General features: G+C 44.9%; 1 protein-coding gene across 2 annotated transcripts in view; it reads left to right on the top strand.

Moving 5' to 3' along the window:
• The window catches only part of ogfod3 (2-oxoglutarate and iron dependent oxygenase domain containing 3), a 72,923-nt gene extending 59,167 nt beyond the window's left edge, over positions 1–13,756 (top strand). For both annotated transcript variants that reach the window (XM_033044003.1, XM_033044002.1), the window contains one exon: positions 13,350–13,756. In XM_033044003.1, coding sequence (XP_032899894.1) covers positions 13,350–13,511 — 162 coding nt within the window. In that variant the 3' untranslated portion in view covers positions 13,512–13,756. The remainder of the gene's footprint in view (positions 1–13,349) is intronic.
• The last annotated feature ends 219 nt before the right edge of the window (positions 13,757–13,975 follow it).

Raw genomic sequence — 13,975 nt, 5'->3', positions numbered from 1 at the left:
TTGATCACCATTTATAATCAGTGCGTACAATTATATTATTTTGCAACATTTATTGTAAAAGAACATTCAGGCATACAAAACAAGAGGAATTATTGATTTACCATTAATATATTTCTATTAATGTAATTAACACAGATATCTTAAAATACAATAGAACCACATTATTCATAACCATAAACATTTACATTGTTTTATGACCTGTAATTGTACTTCCTACTTAAGTTATGTTGCCTGATCATTTCTTTAGAAATCCATGGAGATGTGTGAAAGTAAAGCCCATGTCCCACTTACGTGTCCATGGCACGTTAATTACGCGAACTCGTCGTTGCGTTGAGGCGCGACGGTCCCGCGAAGGTCACACGCGACTTAATGCGTCCGCACAGCCGTCTGGAGCTTGTGACGTCATTTGAAGATGGACACAAAATGCTGGAGTAACTCAGTGGGACCGGCAGCATATCTGGAGAGAAGCAATGGGTGGTGTTTCGGGTCGAGACCCTTCTTCAGTCTGAAAGAAGGGTCTTGACCTGAAACAAGGGGTCACAGTTTAAGGATAAGGGGGAAATCTTTTAGGACCGAGATGAGAAAAACATTTTTCACACAGAGAGTGGTGAATCTCTGGAATTCTCTGCCACAGAAGGTAGTTGAAGCCAGTTCATTGGCTATATTTAAGAGGGAGTTAGATGTGGCCCTTGTGGCTAAAGGGATCAGGGGGTATGGAGAGAAGGCAGGTACAGGATACTGAGGTGGATGATCAGTCATGATCATATTGAATGGCGGTGCAGGCTCGAAGGGCCGAATGGCCTACTACTGCACCTATTTTCTATGTTTCCTGCATTTTGTGTCTATCTTCAATTTTCTTGGCCCCGCTCTGAGAATAGAAGTGGGGGCGGACTGGATTCGCAACGGCCGTGAGCCCCAGGCCGAGTTCGACGATCGTTTGCCCGCTTCTGCTGCTGTTGGAGGTGAGACGTTGCATCGCGCCAGGGTCTTGGGCCTGTCCCACTTTGGCCGTAAGTTACGCGACAGGCCAGTGGAGCGCGAAGATTTTGTTCGGTACAAAATCCCGGAGCGCCGCGCGATACCGCGCACAACTACATACCCCTCCGCACTTCTCAGTGGGACCGGCCCCGCACCATCACACGATGCCCGTGCGCCTCAACGCGACGACGAGGTCGCGTAATTTGTGTGCCAAGGACACGTAAGTGGGACAGGGCCTTAAGTGTACAGGAAAACAATGATGAAGCAGGTGTGAGATATATTGTTTGTGCTCACAATCACTACTCAGAGACTAAATCGTGGAAACAAGAAATGCTTTATTTGCGAGTCTGCAGAATCGGGTGCCTCTCCAAGTTGAGACACACCGAGCTAAGGAAAAACGTCTATTTTTATACAATTCAGTATACAGTCTTTATTGATCGGACTACTCCCCTTCTGACCCCTTCCAATCAGGGTACCGAGGTTCACCAACCCTCCCCTCCGTGCGTCATCAATCATTCCCTCTCCTCCCACATCATACATCGTATGTACATTTAAATTAGGTTCTTTGTCATGAGGGGCGTAAAGTTAATATTCATTTAACTTATTAAGCATGCGCAGTATCTGTTGGCCTAACCTATTTAATTGCCTTTGACCTAAAGAATAGCTTCTGTGTTGTCAGCTATATTCCTTACCTCATTCTTGTTATTCTACAATGTTATCAACAGCTCTGAAGGTCTGACTGTTTGTTCGAATCACAAGGTTGGTGATTCCAGCTTCTCGGCCCATCACAAGGTCGGTGACTGCAATCACTCGGCCCCTCACAATGGTGGTGGTTTAATCATCTTATCCCTCACAATCCTCCCTTTTTCTTTTGCTACGCATCCTGTATTAAACCCCATTCCTAGACTTCCTGCTGTTCCAAAGCTAATAACATTCTTCTTATCTCTCTTTCCTCTGGGTCCTCTCTCGGCTTCATTATCATTATCTTCTGGACGCCCCCTTTCTCCCCCATGGGGACTACAACTGCCTGCATTTGGCTTATACTTCTAGTTATAAGAACCCTGAGACATGGTATACAACAGGGGATAATGATCAATGCAGCTAATGCCCATAAAATCACCAGTCCCACCGCTTTCCACCAAGCTCCTCCTAAGATGTAATCCCACCATCCTGCTCCCATGATTGTGTTCCATCTCTGTACCGGGACATGTGCTATTTTTCTGATTCCTTCTGATATATCCATTACTGCTTGCCCGTTGTCATCTATGTTTAGGCAGCAATTAGAGAGGTTGAATTTTCCGCATACTCCTCCCTCTTCGGCTAGCAAGTAGTCTAAGGCCAAACGGTTTTGGTATATCGCTGTTCTCATCTGTGTCTGCTGCTTTGCCAACATCTCTAGTGCAGATGCAGTCTGGTTAGTAATTACTTCCAGCACTACCTCCTTACTGTAGTCTTATGATCCGATTTAACATATACACTGGGGTCCGGTAGCCCCCGGTAGCCCCAGGATCCGTCCTGTGCCCAAGTGGCTGGTCCATAATATGAGATGATTCTTGCAGGTGGCCACTCATCATTTTCCCATTTTCCGATGTCCATTCCTCTCTTCGTTCGGTGTAGATCGTCAAAGATGGGTGTTCCTAGCGACCGCCCCTCCTCAGTGGTCAACAGAAAAAAACCGTGGTTGTACCAGTCCAATTAAACAAGTCCCACTCCATTTTTCTGGCAATACCGAGTATGCCTTGTGTCCGCATATCCATAGCAGTCCTTCAGGGGCAGGTCCACTAGAGGTAACATTGTCCCATATGTCCTGCAACACTGGGATTCCCTGGTAAGGGTTGTTCCCGGTGCAATTCCATAATCCAGTCGATTCGCTTCCATCAGTCTTCATCCAGATAGTATAGTTTCCTTCATCCTTTACAGTGGGATACCATTGAGGTTCCTCTGGCCACCACACTCGGGATTGATTTGGCCACTGGGTGATGATGCGCTGGCAGGGGCTGCTGCCTACTAGGATGGCATCCTTTGACCAGGGCCTGGCGATACACTCAGTTCCAACCGGGGTGTGTGTCAGGACCCATTCCTGGGGACTTCGATCTCTTCCCACCGTCAAATTCCACTTTATCAGGTCCCATACCTCAATGATAGATCCTCTCCATGGCCAGCGTGAGCTCATCAGCGGTCCTCCACAAACCCAACAATTAGTCACATTCAGGGTTCTGGCTATCCGTAGGGCCAAGTCCACAAACAGGTTTCTCCCCACTTCCGGGATCTCAACCTGCTGCTTTATTTCATCATACATAGTCTGGTGCAGTTGAGGCTGGGAAGGTGGGGGAGGTTTGTTGACTACTGCTTCTGCTAACTTCCCTATCACTACCTCCTTAATTTTGTCTAATGTTTCCTCCCTGGCTCGGGAAGGGATGCCTAACTATCCTCTCTTGGTCATGCAGACCCATTTCTCCCCTTTTGGGCAGGTAATGTGCCCAACACTTCCTACATGTCCCTTATTTTCTACTACATAATACCCCCTCCCTCCGTCCTGACAAACAGCTCTAGTCCTTAGGTCGTAGCAATCATCACTTACATGGGAATGATAGGTAAATGATCTGGTTGTTCGCCCTCCATATCTGATAGGATGGTAGCACTTATCACAGTTATTAACACTTCTTATAATGGTTACATACATAGTTAGTAATAGTACAACTGCTCCTTTCATGCTGTTAGTTTCATACACTTATTTCTTACTGAAAGTTAATGCCAGGGGCTTATTCCCTGGTTTTACCGTCCACTGATCGTCTTTCTCAGGAACTGACGGCGGGTCAACGGGTCCTTTAACCCGGGTCGCTTGTGTCCACCCTTTTTCTTTTGTTCGTACTGCTGTCTCCGTTGTCTGCAATGCCAGGTATGGGCCAGTCCACCGGGGCTGCAGTTTCTCCTCCTTCCAACTTTTAATCAGTACCCAGTCACCGGCCTTTATAGCGTGTATTGGAAAGTCGAGTGGTGGACTTTGTGCCAACAGTCCTTTTATTTAATTAGGTCTAATGTTTGAGAATAAAATGAATTTGGTCCTTCGAGCCTGCACCGCAATTCAATATGATCATGGCTGATCATCCAACTCAGTATCCCGTACCTGCCTTCTCTCCATACCCTCTGATCCCCTTAGCCACAAGGGCCACATCTAACTCCCTCTTAAATATAGCCAATGAACTGGCCTCGACTACCCTCTGTGGCAGGGAGTTCCAGAGATTCACCACTCTCTGTGTGAAAAAAGTTCTTCTCATCTCGGTTTTAAAGGATTTCCCCCTTATCCTTAAGCTGTGACCCCTTGTCCTGGACTTCCCCAACATCGGGAGCAATCTTCCTGCATCTAGCCTGTCCAACCCCTTAAGAATTTTGTAAGTTTCTATAAATCCCCTCTCAATCTCCTAAATTCTAGAGAGTATAAACCAAGTCTATCCAGTCTTTCTTCATAAGACAGTCCTGACATCCCAGGAATCAGTCTGGTGAACCTTCTCTGCACTCCCTCTATGGCAATAATGTCCTTCCTCAGATTTGGAGACCAAAACTGTACGCAATACTCCAGGTGTGGTCTCACCAAGACCCTGTACAACTGCAGTAGAACCTCCCTGCTCCTATACTCAAATCCTTTTGCTATGAAAGCTAACATACCATTCGCTTTCTTCACTGCCTGCTGCACCTGCATGCCCACTTTCAATGACTGGTGTACCATGACACCCAGGTCTCGCTGCATCTCCCCTTTTCCTAGTCGGCCACCATTTAGATAATAGTCTGCTTTCCTGTTTTTGCCACCAAAATGGATAACCTCACATTTATCCACATTATACTGCATCTGCCAAACATTTGCCCACTCACCCAGCTTATCCAAGTCACCTTGCAGTCTCCTAGCATCCTCCTCACAGCTAACACTGCCCCCCAGCTTAGTGTCATCCGCAAACTTGGAGATATTGCCTTCAATTCCCTCATCCAGATCATTAATATATATTGTAAATAGCTGGGGTCCCAGCACTGAGCCTTGCGGTACCCCACTAGTCACTGCCTGCCATTGTGAAAAGGACCCGTTTACTCCTACTCTTTGCTTCCTTTTTGCCAGCCAGTTCTCTATCCACATCAATACTGAACCCCCAATGCCGTGTGCTTTAAGTTTGTAAACTAATCTCTTATGTGGGACCTTGTCGAAAGCCTTCTGGAAGTCCAGATACACCACATCCACTGGTTCTCCCCTATCCACGCTACTAGTTACATCCTCGAAAAATTCTATAAGATTCGTCAGACATGATTAACCTTTTGTAAATCCATGCTGACTTTGTCCAATGATTTCACCACTTTCCAAATGTGCTGCTATCCCATCTTTAATAACTGACTCTAGCAGTTTCCCCACTACCGATGTTAGACTAACTGGTCTGTAATTCCCGTTTTCTCTCTCCTTCCCTTCTTAAAAAGTGGGGTTACGTTTGCTACCCGCCAATCCTCAGGAACTACTCCAGAATCTAAAGAGTTTTGAAAGATTATTACTAATGCATCCACTATTTCTGGAGCTACTTCCTTAAGTACTCTGGGATGCAGCCTATCTGGCCCTGGGGATTTATCGGCCTTTAATCCATTTAATTTACCCAACACCACTTCCCGGCTAACCTGGATTTCACTCAATTCCTCCAACTCCTTTGACCCGCGGTCCCCTGCTATTTCCGGCAGATTATTTATGTCTTCCTTAGTGAAGACGGAACCAAAGTAGTTATTCAATTGGTCAGCCATATCCTTGTTCCCCATGATCAACTCACCCGTTTCTGACTGCAAGGGACCTACATTTGTTTTAACTAATCTCTTTCTTTTCACAAATCTATAAAAACTTTTGCAGTCAGTTTTTATGTTCCCTGCCAGTTTTCTTTCATAATCTATTTTTCCTTTCCTAATTAAGCCCTTTGTCCTCCTCTGCTATGTCTCTGAATTTCTCCCAGTCCTCCGGTATGCTGCTTTTTCTGGCTAATTTGTACGCATCATCCTTCGCTTTGATACTATCCCTGATTTCCCTTGTTATCCACGGATGCACTACCTTCCCTGATTTATTCTTTTGCCAAACTGGGATGAACAATTTTTGTAGTTCATCCATGCAGTCTTTAAATGTCTTCCATTGCATTTCCCCTTGCTTCTAATGAGTTCCCCTTTTGGTGTCCCGCCACATGGACCTATCCTTTCTGGCAAATGTAATGCTTCCAGCACCTTCTCAATTAATTGCTCATGTGCCAACTCCTTTCCTCTTGCTATAATCATCCCCCTTTCTTTCCATATTCTCCCAAACGTGTGCACTACTCCAAATGCAAATTTGGAGTCGGTGTACACCGTTCCTTCCTTCCCCTCCAACAATTCTAACGCCCGTATTAAGGCATACAATTCACATGACTGAGCCGACCAACTACCTGGCAACCTGCCCGCCTCCACTCCTTCAAATCCTTCTCCTTCTATTATGGCATACCCACTATATCTTTTTCCATTTATACAGCGGGAAGAACCGTCTATAAACCACCTTTCTCCCTCTACCAGAGGCTGCTCCTCCAAATGTCAATTTTCTACTTTCTTCCTCTAATATTGCTGTTGCTGCTACCGCTTGAATACATACAGGCCACCCTCGTGATACCGGATCCAAGAGTTTAGAAAGGAATGCGACTGGCTGTCGCTTCCCTCCTCTCTTTTGTGTCAGTACCCCCAACGCAATTCCATTCTCCGCGTTAACAAAGAGATGGAATGGTTGATCGATGGACGGGAGGGTCAGTACCGGTGCGGTGATCAGGCTATTCTTTATTTCTCCAAATCTCTGTTCGTCCTCAGAATCCCATTGTACTTTATCAGTCTCCTCACACAATTTATCATACAAGAACTTGACTTGTCGGGTGTAATTGTCTATCCATAATCTACAGTATCCAATTAACCCGAGAAACTTCCTGATTTCTTTTTTGTTCCTTGGCATCGGCACCCCGGTGATCCCAGCTATTCTTTTGGGATTTATTCTCCTTTTCCCGTCACTAATCAGGTGTCCTAGATATTTAACCTCCTGTTCTACAAATTGTAGTTTATTTTTGGACACTCTCAATCCCTTTTCCCCTAAAAAGTTTAAGAGGGTTATGGTTGCATCCCTTACTGGCTCTTCTTCTCCGCCTGAGAGTAACAAATCATCTACGTACTGCAATAATTGTGTCCCATTGGTCCTGGGAACATCCTCTAATACTTGTTCTAATATTTGCCCGAACAGGTTCGGGGATTCAGTAAATCCCTGAGGGAGCACAGTCCATCGATACTGTTGCTTCCTCAGTGTGTCTGGGTTTTCCCACTCGAATGCAAAGAGGTCTCTACTTTCCTCAGCCAGGGGGCAGCTCCAAAAGGCGTCTTTCAGATCTACCACACTGAACCACCTATGGTTAGGGGGTATACGTCCCATTATGGTATAAGGATTTGGGACTACCGGGTGTCGAGCCCTAACTACCCTATTCAATTCTCTTAGGTCCTGGACCAGTCGGAACGTTCCGTCAGTCTTTCTTACAGGGAGTATTGGCGTGTTGTAGGGGGACATACAACTCTCCAATACTCCATCCTTCAGTAAGTTTTCTATAATTGGCTGCAGCCCTTTCCTTCCTTCCATTGAAATCGGATACTGTCTTACTTGTACTACTTCACTTCCTTCTCGCAAGGCTATCCTCAGAGGTGGTATTCTTAGCCCTCCCCTATTTCCCTCTCTTGCCCACACCTGTGAGACTATTCTTTCTTCATCTTCGGTCGTCAATTTATATAGTTGTACTATAATCTGCACCTACGGGAGCTGTGCCCATTCTTAATTGAACTTGTAAGTCCCTTCCCATCAGATTTATTCCTGCCTGGGGCACCAGGATTAAGTCTTCCATGGCCTCTCGATTTTCATATCTTACCATTACTCCTTCTATCTCGGGAGCTGTCATTACCTTTCCCCCTACTCCAGAGATTTTGACTTGCTTTTCCCCTAATTCCATTCCCTCTGGTATCCTGGTTACACTTGATCTTTCCGCCCCTGAGTCCACCATAAATACCGTGTCTTCTCCTTGGGGACCTAATTTTAAGTTTACCAAGGGTTCCCGTGTACGTCCTACACACCCCAAGGAGGGGAACCCCTGACCCCCCTATTCCTCCATCAGTGTGTACGATTGTACTTCATGCCTTATCTTTGGACATTCTCTTTTAAAGTGTCCTTCTTTGTGACAATGATAACACCGGGATGGCCCGGTGCGCCATCCCCCTGATCCTTGTTCTTTATTTCCCGGGGGACCCCAACCTTGGTCCCTCCATTCACCCCTTCCTCTTTCTCTTCTTTGAAAGTTTGGGGTCCCTGGTTCTCGCTCCCCCTCACGGGAGGAGCAGATGCCCTGACCACGGGGGTTCTTTGGGTTGGGTTCCAACGCCACTTATTTCTCAATCCGACAACTCTTCGGATGTCTCAATAAGCCAGACGCACACCTCACCCCCCCCCCCCCCCCCCCCCCCCCCTCACCCCATCCGTGCAACATCCGCCCCAATGGACTATCAGGCGGAATGTGTGGCTCTTCACCAGTTTGAGCCTTTTTCCCCGGGCCCTTACTTTGCCCGTTCCGGTTACCCATCCCTGTCAGACCTTTTCCCGTCCAACAGAACCCAATCGCCCGAGTAATACTTAATAGTCAATATTCTTACCCGAGTCCTGTGCACAGGAATTGCTCGATTGATTGATCCCTTTCACCGGATTCCCTCTTGTTTCCAGAGTCTCTTGTCCGAATATCACTCGCTCAAACCGCTGACGGCAAGCAAGGAGATCAGAGACTGCTGAAATCAGCAGGGTGCACCTTCCCTTCCTTTCATGCCTCCGTCAAGCGGCCGGAGTGGCGATCGCGGACGAGCCCCCAACTTGTGAGATATATTGTTTGTGCTCACAATCACTACTCAGAGACTAAATCGTGGAAATGCTTTATTTGCGAGTCTGCAGAATCGGGTGCCTCTCCAAGTTGAGACACACCGAGCTAAGGAAAAACGTCTATTTTTATACAATTCAGTATACAGTCTTTATTGATCGGACTACTCCCCTTCTGACCCCTTCCAATCAGGGTACCGAGGTTCACAATCTTCCAACCCTCTCCTCCGTGCGTCATCAATCATTCCCTCTCCTCCCACATCATACATCGTATGTACATTTAAATTAGGTTCTTTGTCATGAGGGGCGTAAAGTTAATATTCATTTAACTTATTAAGCATGCGCAGTATCTGTTGGCCTAACCTATTTAATTGCCTTTGACCTAAAGAATAGCTTCTGTGTTGTCAGCTACATTCCTTACCTCATCTTGTTATTCTACAATGTTATCAACAGCTCTGAAGGTCTGACTGTTTGTTCGAATCACAAGGTTGGTGATTCCAGCTACTCGGCCCATGACAAGGTCGGTGACTACAATCACTCGGCCCCTCACAATGGTGGTGGTTTAATCATCTTATCCCTCACACAGGTTTTCCAAGAACATGCAGGTTTTCCAAGAACAAGTTAACGGCGACATGGTGGCGCAGCGGTGGAGTTGCTGCTTTACAGAGCCAGAGACCCGGGTTCGATCCTGACCAAGTGTGCTGTCTGTATGGGGTTTGTACGTTCTCCCCATGACCGGCGTGGGTTTTCTCTGGGTGCTCCGGTTTCCTCCCACACTCCAAAGACATACATGTTTGGAGGCTAATTGGCTTGGTAAAATTGTAAATTGTCCCTAGCGTGTGTAGGATAGTTTTAGTGTGCGGGGGATCGCTGGTCAGCGGGGACCTATTTCCACACTCTATCTTTAAACTAAACTAAATTAAACTAAAGCTGCAACAGATGGAAACTGATAAGTAACACAATATTTAAACCTTATGTAGTACGATCAATACTGTTGATGGGTGTTATACTTGAATTACTGAAATAATTAAAGAAACTACAAAATGATTGATTCAAAAGAAAGATTTTCAGTTCAGTTTAGAGACACTGCATGGGCCCTTTGACCCACCGAGTCCATGCCGCCCAGCAATCATCTGTTCACACTAGTTCTAGATCATCACACTTTGTCTACACACCATTACTACACACTTAGGGAAATTTACACAGACCGATTAACCTACAAACCTGCACGTCTTTGGAATGTGGGAGGAAATAGAGAGCAGCTGGAAGAAACCCACGCGGCCACAGGAAGAACGTGCAAACTCCATGCAGGCAGCACCCAAGGTTAGGTTTGAACCCGTGTCTCTGGCGTTGTGAAGCAGCAGCTCTGTCCACTGCGCTACTCTGCCGCCTTGTTGAAACTGTGTTTAAAAAATGCCTTATAATGGTGACCTTATTTTTGTGTAAGTCTTTGGGGTGTAATTATCATTTGCTACGGTTGTGTAATTCTTCATAAAATGCACGTAACCTGTAAAATAATTACATGTGATTTGTGTACTTTAGAGAGATATTTGTGTACCTAGCCCTATTCCTTTACCTTCTCCCCCTTTTGTTATTGGCAAGAATTGTATTTCAATTTCTCTCACGACTGAATTAAGCATTTATTTTGGGATCGCAGTAAATACTTGGGAATCTTTCATCGTTTGAGTTCTGGTGAGATGCGAGGCAAGTGGAAAACGTGCGTCAAATGAAGATGACCTGACCCGAGTTGTAATTAGTTACTCTAATTCCGTTCCAAAATGCTGTCAGGTGCTCCAGGGAGATCAGCAACAAAGAGGCCGATACTAGGCAGTGACACGGTGGCTCTTAGGACTGCTGTTCATGTTGACTTCAGAATATAGGCATAGAACCAGTAATCATTCTCTTGAGAACTGGTGCCCTTGGCAGAAACGGGCCCTTCAGCCCACCATATCCATGCTGTTCGTCAAGGTCCCACCTACACTAATCCCACATTCCAGCACTTACTACACACCTTCTATGCCTTGGTGGTTTAAGTGTGTTTATGTTCTGCTTAAATGTTTTAACACACTTTTACAACTTAATTGTGTTTGAAATCTGAAATGCTGATCAATCTAAATCATCTCAGTACCTCAGACATTAAGTTGGCACTAGTTAAGTTAGAACAAGCTTTCCAGCACACCCTCAGGCAGTGCGTTCTATATTCCAACCATACTCTTTTGAGTGAAAAATATACTTCCTCGGGCCCCTTATAAACTAATTCTCCTTATCTTAAACCAACACCCTTTGGTTTTATGCACTGGTGTTAAGGGGAAAGGTTTCCTACAATCTATCCTCTCTTTGCTCTTCCTAATTTTGTACACCTCCATTCAGCTTCCCTTCAGGCATTACTGCTCCAAGGAAAGCAACCTTATGGTGTATATGGTGAGCACATGGTGAATCCAGAATAACAGTTCTTTTCGAGATTTATTGGAATTAAATTGCAGTTTTGTTGCCAGTTTTGTCTAGGTAGTGAAATAAGAATTGGTTTCCGCAGTGTCTGCATCTTCTTTGTTAGTGTAATCTTCTGTCATCTACAATGTAATTGCTCAGATGCTTTAGGATAAACAGCATCCATAAACTTTTACTTCAGATAATCACTTCTATTGTGGAATTGTGTATCATGGAAATATGCATGCTTTATTACTAAGCTGTTGCAGCTCCAATGAAATGACAGTGTGAAAGTGGTACCTACCTACATTAGATGTCTGCATTATCAACTTAAACCTTATAATTTCTTGTTGAGATGTGGGTGCCACACCAAACCAAAATCGACTAGGAACTAAACTTATTAACATGAATGTGTTGTAGAACAATACAGCACAAGAAGAGGCCCTTTGGCCCACAATGTCTGTGTTGAACATGATGCCAAAATCAACTTTTATCAATCTGCACATACTCCATATTTTGCATATCCAAATGTCTATACAAAAGTCTCTGAAATACCTTAACTCTCACTTCAAACTTATGGCCTTTGACATTTCCATGTCTATTCTATCCATGCCCCTCATAGTTTTATATACCTACCAGGTTTCCCCTCAATCTGTGTCTGGGCTGAGCATCTGCAAAAAGATCTCTCTCAGTAGAAGATTAATCTGTTGCTATATTTTTGTGCGTTTTCACATATAAGTACTATCTCCCTGTAGTCAAATTTGCCATGACCAAATCAAACCAAACTACTGATGGAAACTATAATGATTTCCCGCATGTGCAGGAGATAACCTTGTGCTTGACAATTAGACCGAGATAAATGTATCGTGCATTTGCTTCTTGCTGTATAATATTTTAATATCCCTGCAAAAGCAGCTATTGTGTTGTGTCCAGTTACATTAATGAGAAATGTTTTGCATGTCTTAAATGTTGTGCATCAGTAGTTTTATAGTGATGAGGATGATCAAAGTCTAGTTAACGGGAATTTAAGCATATTCCAAAAGCGACCACTGACCTTTGTATGCATTTAATGATTTTTCCTGACATCAGTGATTTTTTGTGATGCTATGCGCCGGTGCAATGTACCAGCATTGTTTCTTAAAAGCTTTGTTTGATTGAAAGACACATAGAAACAGGCCCTTCAGCCCATCGAGTCCATGCCGATCATTGATCACTCATTCACACCAGTGCTATGTTATCCCACTTTGGCATCAACTGCACAGCCAATTTACAGAGAGGGCCAATTAACCTACAAACCTGTACGTCTTTGGGATGTGGAACAAAGCCGGAACACCTGGAGGAAACCCACATGGTCACAGGGAGAATGAGCAAACTTCACACAGGCAGTGCCCGAGATCAGGATCGAACCCGGGCCTCTGGAGCTGTGAGGCAGCAGCTCCACCAGTTGCAACACATTGTTTTCCGGCTACATCTCGCGTATTAATTTATTAATCATGCGTTCAGCCACCATTTTGTACACAAAAAAAGCAATGGCTGTCATTATCCATGGTTTCCATAATTGTGCTCTGCAAAAAAAAAAATTGTTAAGTATTTTCTCAAGAATACAGCTATATTTAGCAGTAATAAAACCATCCAGAATGGTTGTAATTGTAAACACGAGTCTTACAGAACATTATTATATGGGGGCGGCACAGTGACACAGCGGTAGAGTTGTTGCCTTACAACTCCAGAGACTCAGGCTCGATCCAGATCATGGGTGCTGTCTGTACGGAGTTTGTACATTCTCCCTGTGACCACGTGGGGTTTCTCCGGGTGCTCCGGTTTCCTCCCACATTCCAAAGACGTACAGGTTTGTAGGTTAATTGGCATTGGAAAAATTGTAAATTGTCCCTAGTGTGTGTAGGATAGTGTTTGTGGGCGTGGATCGCTGGGCTGATAGGGCGGATGGGTCTGTTTCCATGCTGTATCTCTAAACTAAAGTAAATATGACAAAGTTTAATGTTGCTCATCTTTCATATCCCAGGTCGAGTTTCGTTCTTCACATCTGGCTCCGAAAATCTTCACTATGTGGAAAAGGTATCATGGGGCACCCGGTATGCCATCACAGTGTCCTTCACATGTGATCCTGTCCATGCCATTCAAGACCCTTCGTTACCATGAACTGGTTGACAGCCTGAAGAGTTAAGGGTTGAAGAGCATCTTATTCCTGGAAAGTATTTCATGAAAACACAGCCATTAATCACTTACACATTTTAACTAGTAGAAACAAAGAACTGCAGATGAGGTTTTATACCAAAGATCGATACATCGCTGGAGTAACTCAGCGGGTCAGGCAGCATCTCTGGGGAAAAAAAGGATTACGTCACGTTTTGGGACAGAACCTTTCTTTGGACTGACCCAAAACACCACATCCTTTTTATCCAGAGATGCAGCCTGACCCGCTGAGCTGAATATGGGTCCTGACCCAAAATGTCACCTATTCCATTTGCTCCAGAAATGCTGCCTGACCCGCGAAGTTACTCCAACCCTTTGTGTCATTACATTTTAACTAAGTTAGATCATCCCCAAGATTTATGTGTTTGTAGGTCAATTGGCTTCTGTAAATTGCCCCTAATGTGTAGGGAGTAGATGTCCAAAGTGGGATAACTT

The sequence above is a fragment of the Amblyraja radiata genome, chromosome 26 (genome assembly GCF_010909765.2).
Source record: "Amblyraja radiata isolate CabotCenter1 chromosome 26, sAmbRad1.1.pri, whole genome shotgun sequence".
Taxonomy (NCBI): Eukaryota; Metazoa; Chordata; class Chondrichthyes; order Rajiformes; family Rajidae; genus Amblyraja; species Amblyraja radiata.
This window is presented reverse-complemented; position numbering and strand designations above follow the sequence as displayed.